Consider the following 19,300-nt stretch of genomic DNA (forward strand, 5'->3'; position numbering starts at 1 on the left):
ACAACTGGAGAAGAGAAAACCCACATGCCACAACTAGAGAGAAGCCTACACACAACAACAAAAGATCCTGTGCGCCGCAACAAAGACCCAGTTCAGCCAAAAATAAATAATTGTTTAAAAAAGAAAAAAGTAAGGAAGTTGATACTTAAGAAATCCTTTTATGAATCAGGTAATTTTGCATATTATATTTAATCTTTACCTTATCCCTGCAAGGAAATTACCATTGTTCCCAATTTTACAGACAAGGAAACACAGACTCAGAGATTGAAATGATTTGTTCAGAGTCACACAGATTGTTTGAGGCAGAGTTAAATTCTAAACAATAAAGTGTCTTCTCAGCTGTATACATTATGTATGCTAATATGTATACAGTATACATTACATATACTAACCTATTGTGGTGCTATTTGCAATTCATAAAGAAGTATTCAGTCAGAAAAGATGGAAAAAACATACCTGATCCTGGAGTGACAGGACTTTAGCAGTTGCAGTATCAGACTTGGCATTCCTAATCCTTTGTGATTGTCTTTCATGCCGCGTGGCTTGCGAGATCTTAGTTCCCGGACCAGGGATTGAACCTGGGCCCATGGCAGTGAAAGCATGGAGTCCTAGCCACTGGACTGCCAGGGAATTCCCTTGTGGTTGTCTTCTGAATCATCAAGCCATCCAGCCTTAATTTCCTTATCTTCCTTAATTTTTAATCTTCCTTAATTTTTTCCTTTTTCTTTCTTGATTTTTCCTTTTCCCTTTTTTTTTTTTTTTTTGGTAGGATAACATATGTAACATGGTGCCATGGAAAAACTGTGCACTTTGAAATTAAGGAGATCCATGTTCAAATGTAGGATTTTAACTAGCTTAATGGCTGTGTGACCTTGGGCAAATGATCTCTAGTGTCCTAATCTGTAAAATTGGAATACTGTTTATTAGAAACTCATTGAAAAACTACTGATAATGCAACAACAGGGATGGATCTCAAGTGCATTATGCTAAAGGAAAAAAGCCAGATTCAAAAGGCTATATACACTGTATGATTCCATTTATATGATACTCTGGAAAAGGCAAAACTTTGGGGATCAAAAACCAGACTAGTGGTTTCCAGGGGCTGTGGGTGGGAGGAGAGTGACAGGAAAGAAGCATGAGGAAAGTTTGGGGGGGGTAATAGAACTGTTCTGTATCCTGATTGTAGAGGGTGGTTGCACGACTGTATGTGCTTGTTGAAACTCACAGAACTGTACACTAAAAAGAGTTCATTTTACTGTATGTAACTTATACCTCAACAAAATATTTTTTATACTACTGACTTTGTTTTTAAAATCATACCCAGAATCTACAATGATTAGCAGTAGAAAATGTCCATTAACACTTGTCTAGTTAGAATTACTGCTTCATTGGAAATTTTGATCTTTTCATATATGCTTGTTTTTTTTTTTAATTATTATTTTTTGGCTGTGTTGGGTCTTAATTGCCACGCGTCACTTTCTCTGTTTGCAGCAAGCGGGGCTTCGCTTGTTGCGGAGTACAGGCTCTAGACACGCGGGCTTCAGTGGTTGCAGCATGTGGGCTCAGTAGTTGCGGTGTAAGGGCTCTAGGGCACGTGGGCTTCGATAGTTGTCGCTTGTGAGCTCAGTAGTTGTGGCTTGTGGGTTCTAGAGCACAGGCTCAGTAGTTGTGGTGCACAGGCTTAGTTGCTCTGCAGCATGTGGGATCTTCCCGGACCAGGGATTGAACCCGTGTCCCCTGTATTGGCAGGTGGATTCTTAATCACTGTGTCACCAGGGAAGTCCTGTGCTTCAGTTTTTAAGGGATCTGGATCAATTATAGATGGTAAGAAGATATGTATAGGTGAAAATAAAGAAATTACAAATTTTCTAAATTGTTCTTAGTTGGAATAAATGAAAACAATTGTAGTAGAATCATTTGGGAGACTTTTTCTAAAGCTCTTCTCTACTATCTACCCCTTTATGCTATTTCCAGGGAAAGAAGAGAGGAAAGGTTGCCAAGAATCTGTTTTTAGCATGTGATACCAAGGCAGTTAATTGACTTCTAGGAAGTGTGGGAAGCACTGGGTAGACTGCAGCATAGTTCTTATATCAGTATTTGTAACCTCCCTCCCTGCCACATGTGCACCTGAGTGTGGATCTTAGGAAAATGTAATGACATATCTCTTCACCAGATTTTGTTATAAAACTATATTTTGAGCTCAAGGGCTACTTCTGAGTTATTAAGAACAATATCATCAATAATAGTCCCAGGTCTCTCAGATCCCTGAGATCCCTTTCATTGCTAAGATACTATAATATGACTATTTTGTGCTAATTATTTCATATTTATAGAGCATAACAATAAAACACCCCAAAGATCCCATGTGCCATTTTCAAAGAAACCAATTTCTGTCCATTAGCAAATATATTTGTTGTCCATCTATGTAGCAAATCAATGTACCAGTTGCTAAAAGGAATGCAAGGAAATAAAAGGCAATCTCTGCTCTTAAAGAGCTTACTGTTTGGTTGGGGAGATAGGATACTCATATATTTTTGCTGATAGAATAATAAGCCTTACTCAAATGGTGTTTTTTTTGTTTTGTTTTAAAGAAGTAGCCATAAATGTCTAGAGCTTCATTGTAACGCTAGATCTGCCATACTCTGACAGTGAGTTGGGTGCAGTTCACTGGCAAAATGGAACATAGTAGAAGGGATAGACTTGGAGCTAGGTCTGCTTACTGGTGACAGGGAAGACCTAAGGGAGGCAAACCCAGCTGTGGGTTCTAGCAGGAGGTTCAGTCTGACAGTCAGTACAATGGCCTAAAAAATGCAACATCAGGTCATTGTCCAAGTAAGCAGTGACATCAAACCTGCAAGCAGAGATCAAATGGACTCAAATCTGAAAAAGAAGATATTTAGGTCTAAGAATCTAGGCAGAGCCTGAAAAGACTGGGATATGGGATATAGGAATGGGGTAGGAGAAAATAGGTGAAACATGCATAATTAACTTGTTTTGCTTATTTTAGTTGAACAAATCTAGTTATTTTCAGTCAACAGTGTTTTTAGTTTCCACTCTTTTCTCAAAATTGATTAATTAGGAATAGCAAAGTATAGAACCCTCTAGTAGTACTAGACAAAAAAGACTCAGGCAAACTTTCCAAAGGTCCTGTTCGTCTTACTGATATTTAGGAATGCAGTGGAATATGATAAATCAAAACTAATATTAAAGCCGAATGTATTTATGTATTCCTTAACAAATAATTTCTTTTGGTTAACCAAAGAGTATGCTGGGAGTTGGATTTGGGTGGAAAGCAGGAAACGTTTTTTTTAAATTGGTGTTTGCATTTCAGAGATTAAAAGCTGCTTTGACCCAGCAACATCCTCCAGTTACCAATGGCGATACTGTCAAAGGTCATGGTAGCGGACTGGTTAGGACTCAATCAGAGGAATCTCGACCACAGTCATTACAACAGCCAGCCACATCCACTACAGAAACTCCGGTATGTGTGTTGTTTTTATCATTCAGTGTTCAGTTATCCTTAAAAACAAACAAACAAACACAGTGTAACTTAAATGACTATATGCTTTGAAAAAAATTTTCTGGTAAAATTTTATTCCAAAAGTGTATAAAAAGCCTTAGGAAAAGGTAGTTCAATGTAAAAGTATTGATACAAAAAATAAATAAGTAAAAATAATCAAGCAATTGTTACTGCTCATGGCACCCTGTAAATGTTTCTGTGAGTGTCTGTATGTTGGTTTGACATGGCGTAATGTCCATCAATACTTTTTAAAGAAAACTTTTTTCTGTTGATTGTATTCAACAAGAAATGTATATAGGTATTATATTACTAATATAAGTCAAACGATTCTTGAATTAACATTTGTGAAATACACCAAAGGAGCAGATAGGCTTAATGGCAGCTATTTATACCAGAGGCCCTTTTCACTTATCTTTAATTTGTTACCGCCCATTAGATGATTGATATTTCTATATGTCTGCAGTATATTTCTACAGTAAGCATTACTATATTTCTGTTAAATGTTTCAGAGCTCTATTTATACCTTTTATCTTCTCTACTTAAAGAATATTCACATTTAAAAGTAAAACTTTCCAATTAAAGAAACACAGTTACACAGCAAGTTTTAGACTGCCTACTAAGCATAGGTATTTAGATTACTGTATTTTATCTTTGTGAAACTTAAGATAAAGTGGAGTGTAGTTGTGGTTGTCATCCACTAAGCAACTTTACTTAGGGGCCAAGAGAGGGGAAAAGTGAGTATGTTCTCATGTCATAATTCAGGGGTTAGCAAACTAGCTCGTGAGCCGAATGCAGCTTATGGCTATTTCTTTGTACGGCCTGTAAGCTTAGTATGGCTTTTACATCTTTAAATGTTTATTTAAAAGAAAATAAATGAATATAATTTATTTTCTTATACTAACTGTAGTTTCCCTGGATCTAGTTTTCATCTATAGCTTTATATTTTATTGTATTGGAATGAAGCTCCATGAGGGCAGGACTTTTATCTGTTTGTTCACTGCTGTATCACTAGCATAGCTCCTGTATTTTTTTCAATGAAGTGGAATGAATGAATCACTGGAATGAGGGAGAGAAGGAGAAATATATGCTTCTAAGTAGCCTCAAATCCTTGTTAGGGGTAATGATATACAAATATAACTCTGTAATAGTTTCTGCTTACAATACCTGTGATTAGCCTTTGCTGTAGTAACCAAGTTGTCAATTAAAAACAAAAACTGTTCTCCCCTATTCAGTAAAATTTTAAAACCTGCTATTAGTAAGTTAAGAGGATAAAAGAATATATTTCAAAGTTACCATTCTTGAAGCCAGCCATAGAAAGATTTTTCTAAAAGATTAATTGCAATTATATAGGTAAAAGAATCTGATTTAATTCTTGATCTTAATTACAATTAAAATACAGTATAAATGAAATAACCCTCACAATATTTAATGCTAGTTACTTGGAAAAGGAATGATAACTTTGATTTTTGGAGTTTGTAGAGTGAGAACTAATTCAGGTTATTTCCCTGCAGAACTTATCTTAAGTTTTTAAGATTTTTGTTTATTGTATAGATTAAGAGAAGATAGAAGTTTTTGTTCACATCGTTTTAAAATACCATTAAGTAGAGGTTTTTCAGGCTGCTTCTTTGGATCATGTGTCTGTGGCCACAAAGTGCTGTTTCTTTTGCACTATTTCTAAGGGTTCATATACTGTCTCCTGTATTCAAGTGTTGTGTGGCACAATTTTGGGATTTGTGAGAAGCTTGAAGATGTTATTCTGTAGTCCTACACACTGGACTGTATCACTAGTGACTGAAGATTCCTGTCTCTGGCTGATCTGGCAGGGCAGGGGGACCAATTAAAATGAAAATCTAGACTCTGGGATTCTACCCACCAGGAAAATGAGCATTAATAATTATATGAACCTGACCCTTAGAAAAAGACTGATCCCAAATTTCAAAAACTGAAGAAGAGCTGAATACACTAAAATATGTATGTACTCTCAACTCCTTAATTTTAGAGAAACCAATTTTTAAAGAAAATTTAGAGATTTAATGCTATTTTTTATTTCAAAAATATCATAGAAAACATGGTTTCTCATAATGAATTTAAATAGGAAGTTATTTTTATTTTAGTACCTTAATAATTATCAAAGGATTGAATAATACCACAATGTTTGCTTAAAAGTACACTTGGAAAAATACAAGATGGAAAACTACAAGATCTGTACATGATCATTTGTATTGCATTTTAAATTTCTTTGTATTATTTCTATAAAAATGAAAATACTATACAAACTTTAAAGAATACATTCACTGTGATAGTTAATTAGTGAGAATCGTGTTTTAGCAATGCTCATTTATTTCAAGGAATTTGTTAAACCACAGGGTGATTTTCACATTGCTCTACAATATTGATGTATACAATGAGACTTAGAAAATAAAATTAGTGGCTCTCACCTTTGCCACCCTTTACTGCCTGTGTTAATTTAACCACTAGGTACAAATATAAAAAACTTTCATTTGTGTCTATTATAGGCTTCTCCAGCTCACACAACTCCACAGACCCAAAATACAACTGGTCGTCGAAGAAGAGCAGCTAACGAAGATCCGGATGAAAAAAGAAGGAAGTTTCTGGAAAGAAATAGAGCAGCAGCTTCAAGATGCAGACAAAAAAGAAAAGTCTGGGTTCAATCTTTAGAAAAGAAAGCAGAAGACTTGAGTTCATTAAATGGTCAACTGCAGGTATGGTGCATATATGTAAATTGTTTTATTTATTTATTTATTTTTAATAATTATGAACACACATTTTCCCTATTTTTTCCTAGTTAGCCATCCAGGCATTTTAGGACACAATATTGGGTGTGTATGGAATCTATAGTAAAGCGCAGATTTATAAACCTATTTGAATACCGAGATGAAGTAATATAAAATTTTCAACACTGATACAGTGAAGAAATTTTTAAATATAAGTGTTTACTTGTATAGTACAAAAGTACCTAAACTGTCTGGCTTAAACTTTATAAAGTTGTGATATAGCGTTCAAACAAAGAATCTCAAAATGTAAGATATTACTGGTATTTTACTTCTCTTATTTGTTGGTTTATATCACAACTATAAAGTTGCTGCAATTTGTAGTTTCTGTTTTTAGTTCTTTGAATTATAAATTTTGTTTTGTTTGTTTTATTTAAAGTGAATATAGTGCTCGTGAAAGGTGCCAGATTGACAGCTTTGGAAACTGAAGGACTCTAATTATCCACAGAACAGGTACAATATGGCCAGTGGCAATAAAAATCATTTCATAACTGCCCTGCCAGTGTGCCTCAGATACATTTCTTAGGAACCTTATGGGGTATAAAGGTTTAAGGCTCCTTCCTGTTCAGTCTTTGGTAAGATTTGCAATGATGGTATTGGGCAGCACTAAGTCTGTTTCCTTCCTTCTGTTTTTTCTTCCTTTTTTATTGTTGTTGTTAATGTTGTGAATATTTTCAAGTAAAATCTTCTAAAATACCAACTGATGAGCATCAACTAGAAAATTGATGTTAATGAACTGTAGTTGTTATTGGTCAACCTTCTGAGCTATCCATTCCTAGTTAAAAATGAATCTTCTGTGTAATCAGAATTGATGATGAGACCTGCTCTCTTCTTATATCTTTAAAGATGTCACCAATATAAGTGTCTTGTTAAATGCTTAGGAAGAAGCTTTTTAGCACCAGGTGTAGCATTTAATCTAATGTAAATTTTATAACAAAATTTTTTCATACGTGAGGCTGACATCTTTTAAACTCTATGTTGGGGGCTTCCGTGGTGGCTCAGTGGTTAAGAATCCGCCTGCCAATGCAGGGGACATGGGTTCAAGCCCTGGTCTGGGAAGATCCCACATACCGCGGAGCAGCTAAGCCCGTGTGCCACAACTACCCAAGCCTGCGCTCTAGAGCCCAAGAGCCACAACTACTGAAGCCTGAGTGCCTAGAGCCGTGCTCTGCAACCAGAGAAGCCACTGCAATGAGAAGCCCGTGCACCGCAACAAAGAGCAGCCCCCGCTCAAGGCAACTAAAGTAAGCCCACGTGCAGCAACAAAGACCTAATGCAGCCAAAAATAAATTTAAAAAAAAACTGCTGTGCTTTGAATATTGACATGTTAGCTTTAGGACAAATATAATTATTTCACAAAATTTACTTTTAACCATTTAGAACAAAATTAAACATGATTTACCATATCACAGAAACTTCAGATATGTACTTGTATACTAGGATATGTTAAGAAATAATATATTATCTGACGAATTCTTATTCAAGAACTGTTTTCATAATGTTTAAGAAAAAAACTTGAATTTTTCTTCTTAAAGTGAAACAGATTATAGATACCAATTTATTTATATACTATAAATATGTCTATTATTTACCAGATTTCTCTGTTAGAATATTAACTATCATCATTTAAATTTTTAAATGTTCATATTACATTAACAAAGTGATTTAGGAGGACGTATTTTTTTCTTTTCTGTTCTTAACTAACAAAATCATTCTTCTGAATGACTCGGCTATTTTACAGTTACGTGATGTTAAAGATATTTTTGTTAGCCTCAGTTATCTTATCCATAGAATAGAGATAATAATACTTGCTGGTCCTACTGCTGTGGGTTGTTACATACATCAGTGGAATTAGAATGTTTGCAGATATTTTTAAATATATTGATTTTAATAGGATAAATGTATCAGTATTTTAGTAATTTGGCTTATTATGCCTTTTTAAGAAGTAAAAATGTTTGAAAACTATAAAGCGGTATATAAGTATATGGTATTATTTTCATGGTATTGGACTTTATTTAGGTTGGGCCAGTTTCTGTTTTGACCCAAGGCATAGCAGTGTTAACAGCTTTTAATTAGACATTGCTATTTCTTTAATTATACTGCAGCACTGGTCACCATTATGAATAGCAGCAGTGCTTTATTATTTCAGAAAACCTTGGAAAATTCAGCATTCAAAATAAATGTAAAATTTACTTCATTGATCTCTTGCTTTTTCTACCATCCAAACTGATTAAAATATCATTATTGTAAATTGTGTTACAATTTACATTTTTATATTTTTATATTTCCTAATTTGGGTAGAAATTTCTTGATTAGAGGAATAAAGGCAAGATTTATCACCTAGGTAAAAGTTACCTAACACTTTAGTTTTGAAGCAAGTGTGAAACTTTTACTTTTTTTTTTTTTAAGACGTTATTTATTTATTTATTTGGCTGTGTCGAGTCTTAGTTGTGGCATGTGGGATATTCGTTGCGGTACGCGGGATCTTTCCTTGCAGCACACGGGCTTTTCTAGTCGTGGCATGTGGGCTCCAGAGCATGCAGGCTCAGTAGTTGCAGCACACAGGCTCTCTAGTTGTGGCGCGCAGTCTCTAGAGCTTAGTTGCCCCGTGGCATGTGGGATTTTAGTTACCTGAACAGGAATTGAACTTGCGTCCCCTGCATTGGAAGGCGGATTCTTAACCACTGGACCACCAGGGAAGTCCCAAAATTTTTAAATGGAAGTCAAATTCAAGAAATCACTAAGTTAAACTCTACAGTTGAACATAACTTTAGTTAATACCTCAAATTACAAACAGAACCAGTAAAGTCAGTATATGTTTTAAATTGAGGTATAGTTGATGTATAATATACACTTATATAAGTTTTGGTGTACACATCGTGATTCACAATTGTTAAAGGTTATACTTCATTTACACCTATATAAAATATTGACTATATTCCTTGTGCTGTACAATATATCCTTGTAGCTTATTTATTTTATATATAGTAGTTTTTACCTCTCAATCCCCTACCCCTATCTCGCCCCTCCCCTCTTCTCTCTCCCCACTGGTAAGCTCTGTTTTTCTCAATATCTGTTTCTTTTTTGTTATAGTTACTAGTTTTGTTTTTTAGATTCCAGATATAGATGATATCCTACAGTATTTGTCTTTCTCTAATTTATGTCACTAAGCATAAAAATCAGTATTTTTAATCATTAATAATTGAGTGATGATGGCATCATGGTTAGATAAGAAAGTGTTCTTAGTTTTAGAAATGCATACCAAAATATGAAGATAGGTGAAATGATGTGTTATCAGGGGTTTTTTTAAAAAAAATACTTGTGCAAAAAAGAAAGAGAATAAGGTCCTTCTGCATGTATTAACCTGGAAAAATGTCTGTAATATATTATTATGGGCAAAAAGAAAGTTGCTGGAAACCGTCCAATGTCCATCAATAGATAAATTGTGGCATATACATCCAATGGAATATTTTTCAGCCATAAAAAGGAGTGAAAGTACAATGTGGATGAACCTCAAAATGTTATGCTTAAGTGAAAGAAGCCACACACAAAGTCATGAATTATATGACTCCATTTATATGAAATATCTAGAACAAATGAATCCATAGAGACAAAATGCAAATGTAGTTTCCAGAGACTGGTGGGGAGGAGGAAATAGGCAGAAACTGGTTAATGGATAAGGGGTTTTACTTTGAATGGACAGATAGAGGGTGGTGGTAACCCAACATTGCAGATGTACTAAACCGTACTGGTTCAGTGTACTGAACCGTTCACTTTAAAATGGTTAATTCTATATTATGGAAATTTCACCTCAATAAATTAAAGTTGCATACTAAAATGTGTAACATAATTCTTTTTCATTAATGAAAGGTTTATAGTTAGATGGATAAATGTGTAGGTATGGAAGTCAGTATAGAAATGATTCTTTAAATAGAAGTAAAATTTTAAGAATGACATGTACCAGCTTGTAACAGTGAGGAAGAGGGGGTTGGAAAGCATGGGTGGTTTGGGAAGAAAGGGTACCTCAATTATGACTTTATTGTTTCAAGTGGATATATGATTTTTTTGGTTGTTAGTTATTTGTCAAATAAAATAAAAACAGTTCTTAAAGAGTAAGTGACACATTCTAGTTTTCAGAGTATGAAGAGTTAATGTGCTTATAATAGATTCTGGAGAAAAATTTCATTCGGTTCGCCAACAGCAAAACGGTTAACTGTGAAGAACAGAATGACTTGTAAAGAAAATTGAATGTCAAAGAAATAATTAAACTCTATGTGAAAACATTCATCAATTCTACATTTCCTTAATAATCCTTCACGTGACATACAGGCTTAGCTGATCAGTGTAGTGGGCAGTAATGACCCATGGTTGCTTACATATTATATATAATAAAAGGTTTAATGAGTGTTGAGGTGTGACTCTTCATATTTTTACCAAATATATATTAGGTTTCAAAGAAAATACTAATTATTCAACCTTATTGCCCCACTCACTGAATTTAGTTATATTTTAGCTTTCTAGAGTCATTGCTTTAAAAGAGCAATTTTATCAAATTGTATTAGATACATTTGTGGTCATCTAGACGAAGAATTGGATACTGTTGGTTATAAACTATTATATTTTTAAAGGTAATATATGATTTTTGTCTTTTACTTGAAATGGTTTTAACCTCGTTATGTCTTTGTCTTTCAGCTATACTCATCTTGGGGGTTAGTTTTCAGTTTAGAATTTCAGCGTTTCCTTTATGAACAAAAGGCTGACTCTTCTCTTTACTAATAGGAGCTCCTTAACAATCTGTGGATAAAACTTGGAGAGTTTGTTGTGGATTTTGCTTTTAAAACTTAGGTATTGCAAAATGTGTGTGGAGTGGAAGCTCAGTAAATTAATGGAAGCATTCTTTGATAGCAGGATATGTGAGGAGTTTTCATTCATAAGATAATATGGAAAAGGTTTTGCTTATTGGTCCATTGACTTAAGGGGAATGGGATCAAATATTTTATTCCTGGTACCTAAACGATATTTAACTTTAGTATTTATCACCCGAAATAGAAAGGAATGGCAGAAGTTGGGAGATGGTATACAATATCTGTTTAATTCCTGAAAAAAAATAGAACTGTTTTCCTTTTCCCCCCTGAGTTTTTCACTATATTCTAGAGGGGGAAAGGTAATAGTGATGCCACCTCTACCTCATGCATTTTATTCTGAGTACTTCTTTTTACTAGCCTTTACTAAAATCTTCCCAAGCCTTTACTTCCCCATCTGTCAAACTCATAGAATAAGTACTATTTTTGAAGATCAAACGAGAGAGGTAATAGAAAAGTATGTTGTAATTACACTATGCAAATGCTAATTATTTATTATTCATTCTGTCATTAAGCATCTATTGTGTGCAGGGCATGTTATTAGACACAGGATAGAACAGTGAAAAAAGACATTGTCCTTAACACTTGCAGAATTTGTGGTCTGGCAGAGAAGACAGATGTGAAACAAGTAATTAAAGTATGAGAATAGGAAAAGAGTCATTCCCATTAATTTTGCAGAATATTTGCAAAATATTATGAACCCTGTCATCTTTTTTTCTGTTGTTGAAAATAAAAATTAAAGAACTATTCTGTTTTCAAGTATAAGGTTTTGCATCCATGACAACCCTTAAAACTTGTGGTGGGAAGTTAAGATATTTAATCATTGATTTTTGTGAAGACTGGCTTATCTTTAGCAATGAGAAATTCCCCAAAGAAGAAACTATCCAATATTATTTCTTTAATTTGGGGGGTAGTAGCTGAACTAGAAAGTCAAAGATCATGAATTTATGGAGTACCTGGTCATCAATCTGTGGCCAAATATCAGTGAAAAATTTTGACTGATTAATCAATTAGCTATCCTGTCATTATTTCATCAGGCTGATGTGCTTCAGACAGACTGTTAAAAAAATATATTATTTGTTCATCAGTATGTAATTAACCTTTGACTAGATACAAATAGAGTAGAGCAATGGTATAGACAGTGCCAAAATAATTACATTTTCTTTTAGACCATAATAATAATTTTCTTCAGCATCTACTTTATCTTACCAAATACACTTTTCTTTGACAAAAATATCAGTAATTGCTCACATCTGAATGGGACTTTAATGTTTTCCAAATGTTTCCGTGTCTCTTATTTCACTTTATCTTCAGAATGATCCGGGAAGACAGTTAACATATTCTGCAAATATACTAAATAACAAACTAACCAGAAAGGCTTTGGAGGCTAAATCCAATTATAATCCAATCTAAAATAATCCTCAGATAGTAGAGGTATAAATATTTCTTTTTTCATTTAATATTAATTCTGTTTATGGCTTAACATGTATCCCCTCCAGATTCACTTTGGCTTAAGCAAACTGGTTTTATATATTTATATAAATACAAATATAGATAGATAGATAGATAGATATGGTCTGTTACGGCTTTTTTTTTTTTTTTCATTCTGAGGTCTCTCCATAGAATCTTCAGGACTCTTATTATATGTATGGAGGCTTTTGTCTCTGATTCTACCTGTCTTCCGATCTTTCTTTGTCAAAACATTTCAGAGTTAAAGTCATGATTTATGTAACTACCTTATCTAAATATTGTCTATATTTATGTTTAAGTCCTTTCCTTTATACATACGGGTATGAGACTATAATTCTTGAATGTTTGGATTAATTTGTTGAATTTTGCTACATTTTATCAAACGATTTTAAAAATGCTGGCCGGGCTTTGGCAAACTCCTACAATTCTGCCTAATGTAAAGGTTATATACCATAATGAGCCTCCTGTTTTCAACCTCTGCTTGACCTGATCTTGACCACAAGCTTATGCTCACACTTAGGGCTCTACAGCTCAACTAAATCCACTTCCTTCAAGGTTTGGCCTTCTCTTATTCCTAATCAGCACTCTACCTGTGTGCTTTGCAGTATTTCTAACAGTCCCAATTCTTTGCTAGCAACCATGTCCCATTTGCTGCTTTCAGTCTAGTGCTTGATACCAGTTTTTAAAGAAATTGAATATTAGGATACAATAATAATACAAACTATTGATTTAATTTAACCTTTCAATCAAAAATCACTTGAGCTTCAGGATTACCATTAGGAAAATCTCTTACCATTGTACAACATTTTAGATCAGGATGATGTAAAAAATTAGACTAAATTTGTATTGAGCATAGCTTGAGTTTGTTGGGGTTTTTTTTCTTACAATTTCTGTCATTTAAAAGGTGTAGGGGGAAAATTGGGTTTTTGAATTTTGGATGAAGACTAGCATATTTGTGTACTGTTATCACTTAGGTATTATATAAATTATAATGTTAAAACGGTTTTATTTTCAATTTCCTCCTCTCTTCCAGTTTTTTTCCTTCCCCAAGTTGTTTGCTCTGTTAAGTGTGACTCCAATTAAATTCAGTTAACACAAATATAAGTAAGTTGTTGTAACAGGAATCAAATACCTTACCTCTGAAGTCCTTAATGTTCATTACCCATTGTTAGCTAGTGGCATCTTTAGTTTCTTCACTTGTCAATGGACCAGGAAGTCTAATTAGATGAACAACCAAAACACCACCAACTGTTGTTTGAATATAGAAACTGATATTCCATTCCATCAGTTTCAAACCTGTCATTTAAAGAGAGATTTTGAATGTATACATTTAATTTTGAGTGCATAGGAATATTGTTTTATTGGTTAATCCCCAGAATTATTTAAATCAACTATTTTGTATCAGTTAGATTATCAACTTGTAACTGCTCAGCAATTTTATCTAATACAGCATTTTGTTTCATAATATGGTTTATAATGAATGTCCATATAGAGTATTTAGTTGAGAAGGCATTTGTGATTTTTAAAATTCTGTAATTGAGGTGATGCTATTAAACACGCCAATTTTCATTTTCTGACTGAGAAAATTAACAGTGTGACTATGTTGGTGAGGTTGTTGGCAATAAATAATGAAATTAGGACCCCTGACCAGTTTTATATTATTCAAGCTATTTCATTTCACCTTCTTTGGTGTTTTTTACTCCCTGAAAATAGATTTTAGAGAAGACCATGGTAATTCTGTGTACTCAGTCTGTGCCAGGCTGTGGGCTATGCTCTGGGGATACAAAAAGCAAGATAATCCCTGCCCTTGAGAAACCTCAGTCTGGCAGAGGTGGCAAATAAGTAAACTAAAAATTACAATCCAGTGTGATAAGTACTATGTAAATACACACATACAAACACACATACAATACATACATGTATATACGGCTGTGGGAGCACAGAAATTGACACCTAACTTTTCCTATGCATATTTGTACTGAGTTGACGCTTAAAGATGAGTGAAATAATTAGCAAGGCAAAAAGGTTTTCTAGATGGAAGCAACAGTATATATTTAGTTAGCCATATGAAATTTCTATTTTTATAGGTCAAAATGATTAAATATTGATTATTAGGTTCAAACTAGTGAGAAGGGTGGTCACAGGTACCAGATTATAAAAGATTGTGTATTCTTGACTAAAAATACATATCCAGCCCTATTTCATATTATAAAAATTAATGAGCGAAACTTGTAGATGTGAGTCTCAAAATCAAGCTGACACAGCAGAGAGAGAAACTTTTTTTTGGATAATATACGTTGGATTATTCATAATATGGGTTCCCATAAATAGTGTCATTAATAAAGAGCTATAATTAGCGGTATTGACACTAATGACAAGTTCAGTATTCCATAGAAATTAGTTTTCTAAATAACAGCTTGTTTTTTAAAGCAAACTTTTAACCTTTTCTTTTTGTACTTTAATCACTATACACCCATTTTTGTCTCAAATACAATATTCTAAACATAATTTAACCTTTTTATGAATGGTTCAGAGTTCTTGTAAGCATCAAGAACAAGCATTTGTTCTGTGCTTTAATACAGTGTTACAGTTTATTGTTATTGGGGTGTGAGGAACTATTTGACCCGACAGACTTGCCTTTGGATTGCTTAACTTTTATTCTTTTGATTTGTATGTTTCTGTCATTGATCACTTAAGGAGGCGTAATGAGTCTAATCTACTAAAGTATTTTACCTTCAGCTTTCTGGTTAAGAGACTGAGGGATGGAAAAAAGAAGTGCTTGAGCTTTTATGTACACCTTTTTTGCTGTATTTCATTTAGTTTTGGGTTCATGGATAAAATGTGAATGGTTAACGTAAGTCCAAATAAGTAGAGGTGTTTGTAAGTTAAGATCTTTTAATGTTACCAATTTATTAAATTCATATTATTTCTAACTCTTGAGTATTGGTAATTATCACTAATTTATGTGTTAATATTTGGGGGTGACCCAAAGGAATTAATTGGACTCTCTCAATTTGGAACTTTTACATAGAATCTATCAGATTAATGCATCCAAAACAAAGACTGAACTGCTCATTCTGTGATAAGGAGTAGGATAGATCACCATTGATTTATCAGATTTAAATTTAGATGTGTACAAATGGCCTAGGTCAAAGGCAGTTAAGCCATTTCAACATTACATCTGCTTTCACTGGTTCCGTGTCCAACACAATGCCTTGCGATGCATTTTAGGTATCCATGATTCTTTGGTTGTTTGTGTTTTCCCCTATGGAGCTTTTCCTAGTTTCTAGAAAACTGCTTAACTTAGTTTCCAGGACAAAATTTTTACTTCCAAGTGAATAGAGTCAGTGAAATTTTATTCTGACTCCCCTTATACTTCTAATTGTTCAAATAATCAAAAAGAGCATGTGGGCTTCCCTGGTGGCACAGTGGTTGACAGTCTGCCTCCTGACGCAGGGGACACCGGTTCATGCCCCGGTCCGGGAAGATCCCACATGCCGCAGAGTGGCTGGGCCCGTGAGCCATGGCCACTGAGCCTGCGTGTCCGGAGCCTGTGATCTGCAACGGGAGAGGCCGAAACAGTGAGAGGCCCACGTACTGCAAAAAAAAAAAAAAAAAAAACAGAAAAAAAAGAGCATGTAACGTGTAAAAAATACCTTTGATAGGTAACCTGTAGTATATAAGCAGTCACAAGGCAAATGATAATGTAAAAAGTAACTTTGAAATATGCTATCCAGTTGTGGTGTTAAATTTTTATGTAAGTTTCAGGGTCTATATAAATGCTAAAATATAAAAGCTAATGTATAATGATTAAACAATTAAACAGCATATTTTGTTTATTCCTTGGTGTTCTTTTAAAGATGTCCAATTTTCATATCTTAATCTTCACTTGTGTTAAACAGTAAAAATTGTTAGTCTGAGGCTGGTAAAGGTACATAAGTTGTTTCTTCCCCAGAGTGAAGTCACCCTGCTGAGAAATGAAGTGGCACAGCTGAAACAGCTTCTTCTGGCTCATAAAGATTGCCCTGTAACCGCCATGCAGAAGAAATCTGGCTATCATAGTGAGTAATGTTCCATTACCTATAGCCTTAGGCTACATCAGTGAAATACTGCCAGAGTGAACCAAGCTACCATTAAAAAAGTGGAGACTGCAGTTCTGATATTTAATGTTAAATATCAGAAGTTCTGCAAGTTTATTATGGAATGGGGGATATACTTAGAACCTAGAGTTTTAAAATTTTCCTACTTCTAGCTTTTTTCTAGAGATTACTATAAATAAAATGGGTTGGTTAATAATTTAAAGTATAGTGTAAGTACTGATGATACTTTCTTTATATTCTCAGAGTAATACTTTTCTTGGACTGACATAGTGAAACACTACTTTTCTAGCCTCCGTTTAGTAATTTTTTTTGTCTTCACTTAATCTGTAGCACATCCTATTGTTCTTTCTTAGATATCAGCATTGTGCAATTTTATTGTTCTGAATCTTTAGATTGAGTCTTCTAGTTAGTCATAAAAATGCTAAAATAGAACAGTATTTAAATTATTTGCTTGTAAGTTTCCTTTTAAATATTTACCTTCAAAATGAGGTTCTTCTGTTTTCAGCATTTTAGAAGTTAATTGTGCTTTTCCTTCTTGTAATGTCCTTTTTTGATAAGGTGCACAATGTTGGAACCAGCTGTTACTCTTGAATAAATGGCCAATTCTGTCCATCGTACACAAATTTGTAACAAATAACAGAGCTGGGAATGCATTAGGCAACATTCATAATATATAACCCACAGCTTTCATTTTTATGATTTAGTGATATTTCAGGATATTTGTAAATGTGAAAATTGTTTCAACCATATGTATCCACTTCGTTTTAATTTGCCAGTGTCAGTAATTCAAAAGAAAGAAACATTTTGTATTGGATGCAAACAGTTCCTCAGGTGCTCACGATAAAACTTAATGGCCACCATCTTTACTTGTAGTCATTGTAAGCAGTTTCATCAGAATGGGCGATATTTTTTAATTTAAAAGATTCAGTAGATTGAGCAGCTCTCTGTTGCCATATATATTTAGAACATTGATTTTTGTCAGTTTTGAGCAAATAAATCTCAGTCCTTTGATATCTAGTCATTTTGACAGGATTGTGAAACACATTGTGGAGTAAATTGAAACCGTATAGAAATATGTTTGGGGTTTGTATTAACAATGATTGCTGCAGGGATGAAGCCATTATGGCTCCCATCTGACTTAACAACATAATTTCCTTTAGAAGTTACTGAGTTCAGCATTATGCATACATGATTTTCTTAACAAGAGAGCTCTCTTGAATTTTGATAGTTCAGAAAGAAATATACAAGTGATACTATAAAATTAGAAGGAAAATTAACTCTTAAATTGCATTCAGTTTTAAATTATCTTCAGTTTTTTAATCTTAGTTAATTTATTGGATAACCCCAACAGTTTTATCCCTGTTATCCAGGCAGTATATGCTCAGCAAATGCAAGCCAATTTTTTATTTTAAGCAATAAAGATATTTTTAAGTGTATATATGTATGGTTTTATATGCTATATCCTCAAACTGACTGAAAATCTAGATTAATAAGTTTTTAGTGAAGGTATACGAGGTTGTGAAAATGTAAGAAATGAATAAGACATTTTTGGGTTTGGGAACAGTTCCTATCTTTTATCCTGTCCGGTTATCTAGATAATCATATTGACTGAGGTAAGTATAGTTCTTGCATAAAATTAGTTCTCTTCAGCTCTTGGGAGATAATTGGACTTTGTAGAAATTTCAAATTTTTTATTTTCAAATTTGAAGTCTTTGGGAAAAATCTGACTTCTCTGTTTTTAATAGTCAAGGTAAATACAAAGATTGTTTAAGTAAATGTTTAAATCTTGGAGAAAATGTGGAGAAATTCACAAATACCTAACACTATTCATCACATTGTAGCACATAGCAGTTGCTAATAGTGGTGAGCTATAATACTAGTTAACTCAAAACATTGTATATAGAAAACTAAGGTTTAGTAGAAACTAAGGAATCTTACAAAATCTTGCAGGTAAAGGTGACAGTATAAAGTCACACAGTCATAGGGTCTCTTTTTTAACACTGGGAAGTCCCACGTCCTAGGAAACCCCTCAGTCATGGGAAAACCGTGACAGTTGTTGACCTTAAGGGTCAAGTAGTATATAAAATGAGAATGAAAATATGAAAACATTTTTAATGTTTGGGTTCCTTGAAGAGTAAAACATAAGAGTAATCTTATTGCCATTAATTCATATTCTGTAGATCTCTGGGCATAATTAACATTGTATTATAGTTGTTGCTGTAATCCTAAATGGGAAGAAAAGCTTATTGGGCCCAAAATTGTGAGCTTATATTTTCATTAATGAAAATATGTATAAACATTGGTGGAACTTCAGAGAGAGTGAATTGTCAAACAGCTGATTTCTTTTAAGTAGGGCCAAAAATGATTCTGTGAGTGCAGTAAGATCTCTTGTATCTTTCTAGAGCTTGTGATTATATTAGTAATTTTTCTCCCCTTACCATCTAGAACTGGACATAGGTGCAGCTGTATCACATTATAAAGGTATTTTATACATAAAATTTATAATTACATAATTTATAAGTGAGTACCTGCTTCTTTGTACAGCCTAAAGATTTG

At 33.7% G+C, this 19,300-nt stretch overlaps 1 protein-coding gene and 1 long non-coding RNA gene across 12 annotated transcripts in view; one reads left to right on the forward strand and one right to left on the reverse strand.

Annotated features, from left to right (window-relative positions):
* The window catches only part of ATF2 (activating transcription factor 2), an 86,448-nt gene that overhangs the window by 62,736 nt on the left and 4,412 nt on the right, over nt 1-19,300 (forward strand). For 5 of the 9 annotated variants that reach the window (XM_027127687.1, XM_027127725.1, XM_027127696.1 and 2 more), the window contains 4 exons: nt 3,332-3,481; nt 6,037-6,243; nt 16,600-16,705; nt 19,190-19,225. In XM_027127687.1, the coding sequence (XP_026983488.1) occupies nt 3,332-3,481; nt 6,037-6,243; nt 16,600-16,705; nt 19,190-19,225 (499 nt within the window). Of the gene's footprint in view, nt 1-3,331; nt 3,482-6,036; nt 6,244-6,691; nt 6,766-16,599; nt 16,706-19,189; nt 19,226-19,300 lie in introns of all 9 variants that reach the window. The other 4 variants (XM_027127715.1, XM_027127742.1, XM_027127733.1 and 1 more) reach the window with 2 other exon arrangements.
* The window catches only part of LOC113631362 (uncharacterized), an 81,001-nt gene that overhangs the window by 18,298 nt on the left and 43,403 nt on the right, over nt 1-19,300 (reverse strand). For 2 of the 3 annotated variants that reach the window (XR_003437286.1, XR_003437283.1), the window contains exon 4: nt 13,782-13,940. This is a non-coding gene — a long non-coding RNA (uncharacterized LOC113631362). Of the gene's footprint in view, nt 1-3,408; nt 3,520-13,781; nt 13,941-19,300 lie in introns of those variants that run through there. The other variant, XR_003437285.1, reaches the window with a different exon arrangement.

Source organism: Aethalodelphis obliquidens, unplaced genomic scaffold (genome assembly GCF_003676395.1).
Source record: "Aethalodelphis obliquidens isolate GAN/ISIS:26980383/991018 unplaced genomic scaffold, ASM367639v1 scaffold2, whole genome shotgun sequence".
Taxonomy (NCBI): Eukaryota; Metazoa; Chordata; class Mammalia; order Artiodactyla; family Delphinidae; genus Aethalodelphis; species Aethalodelphis obliquidens.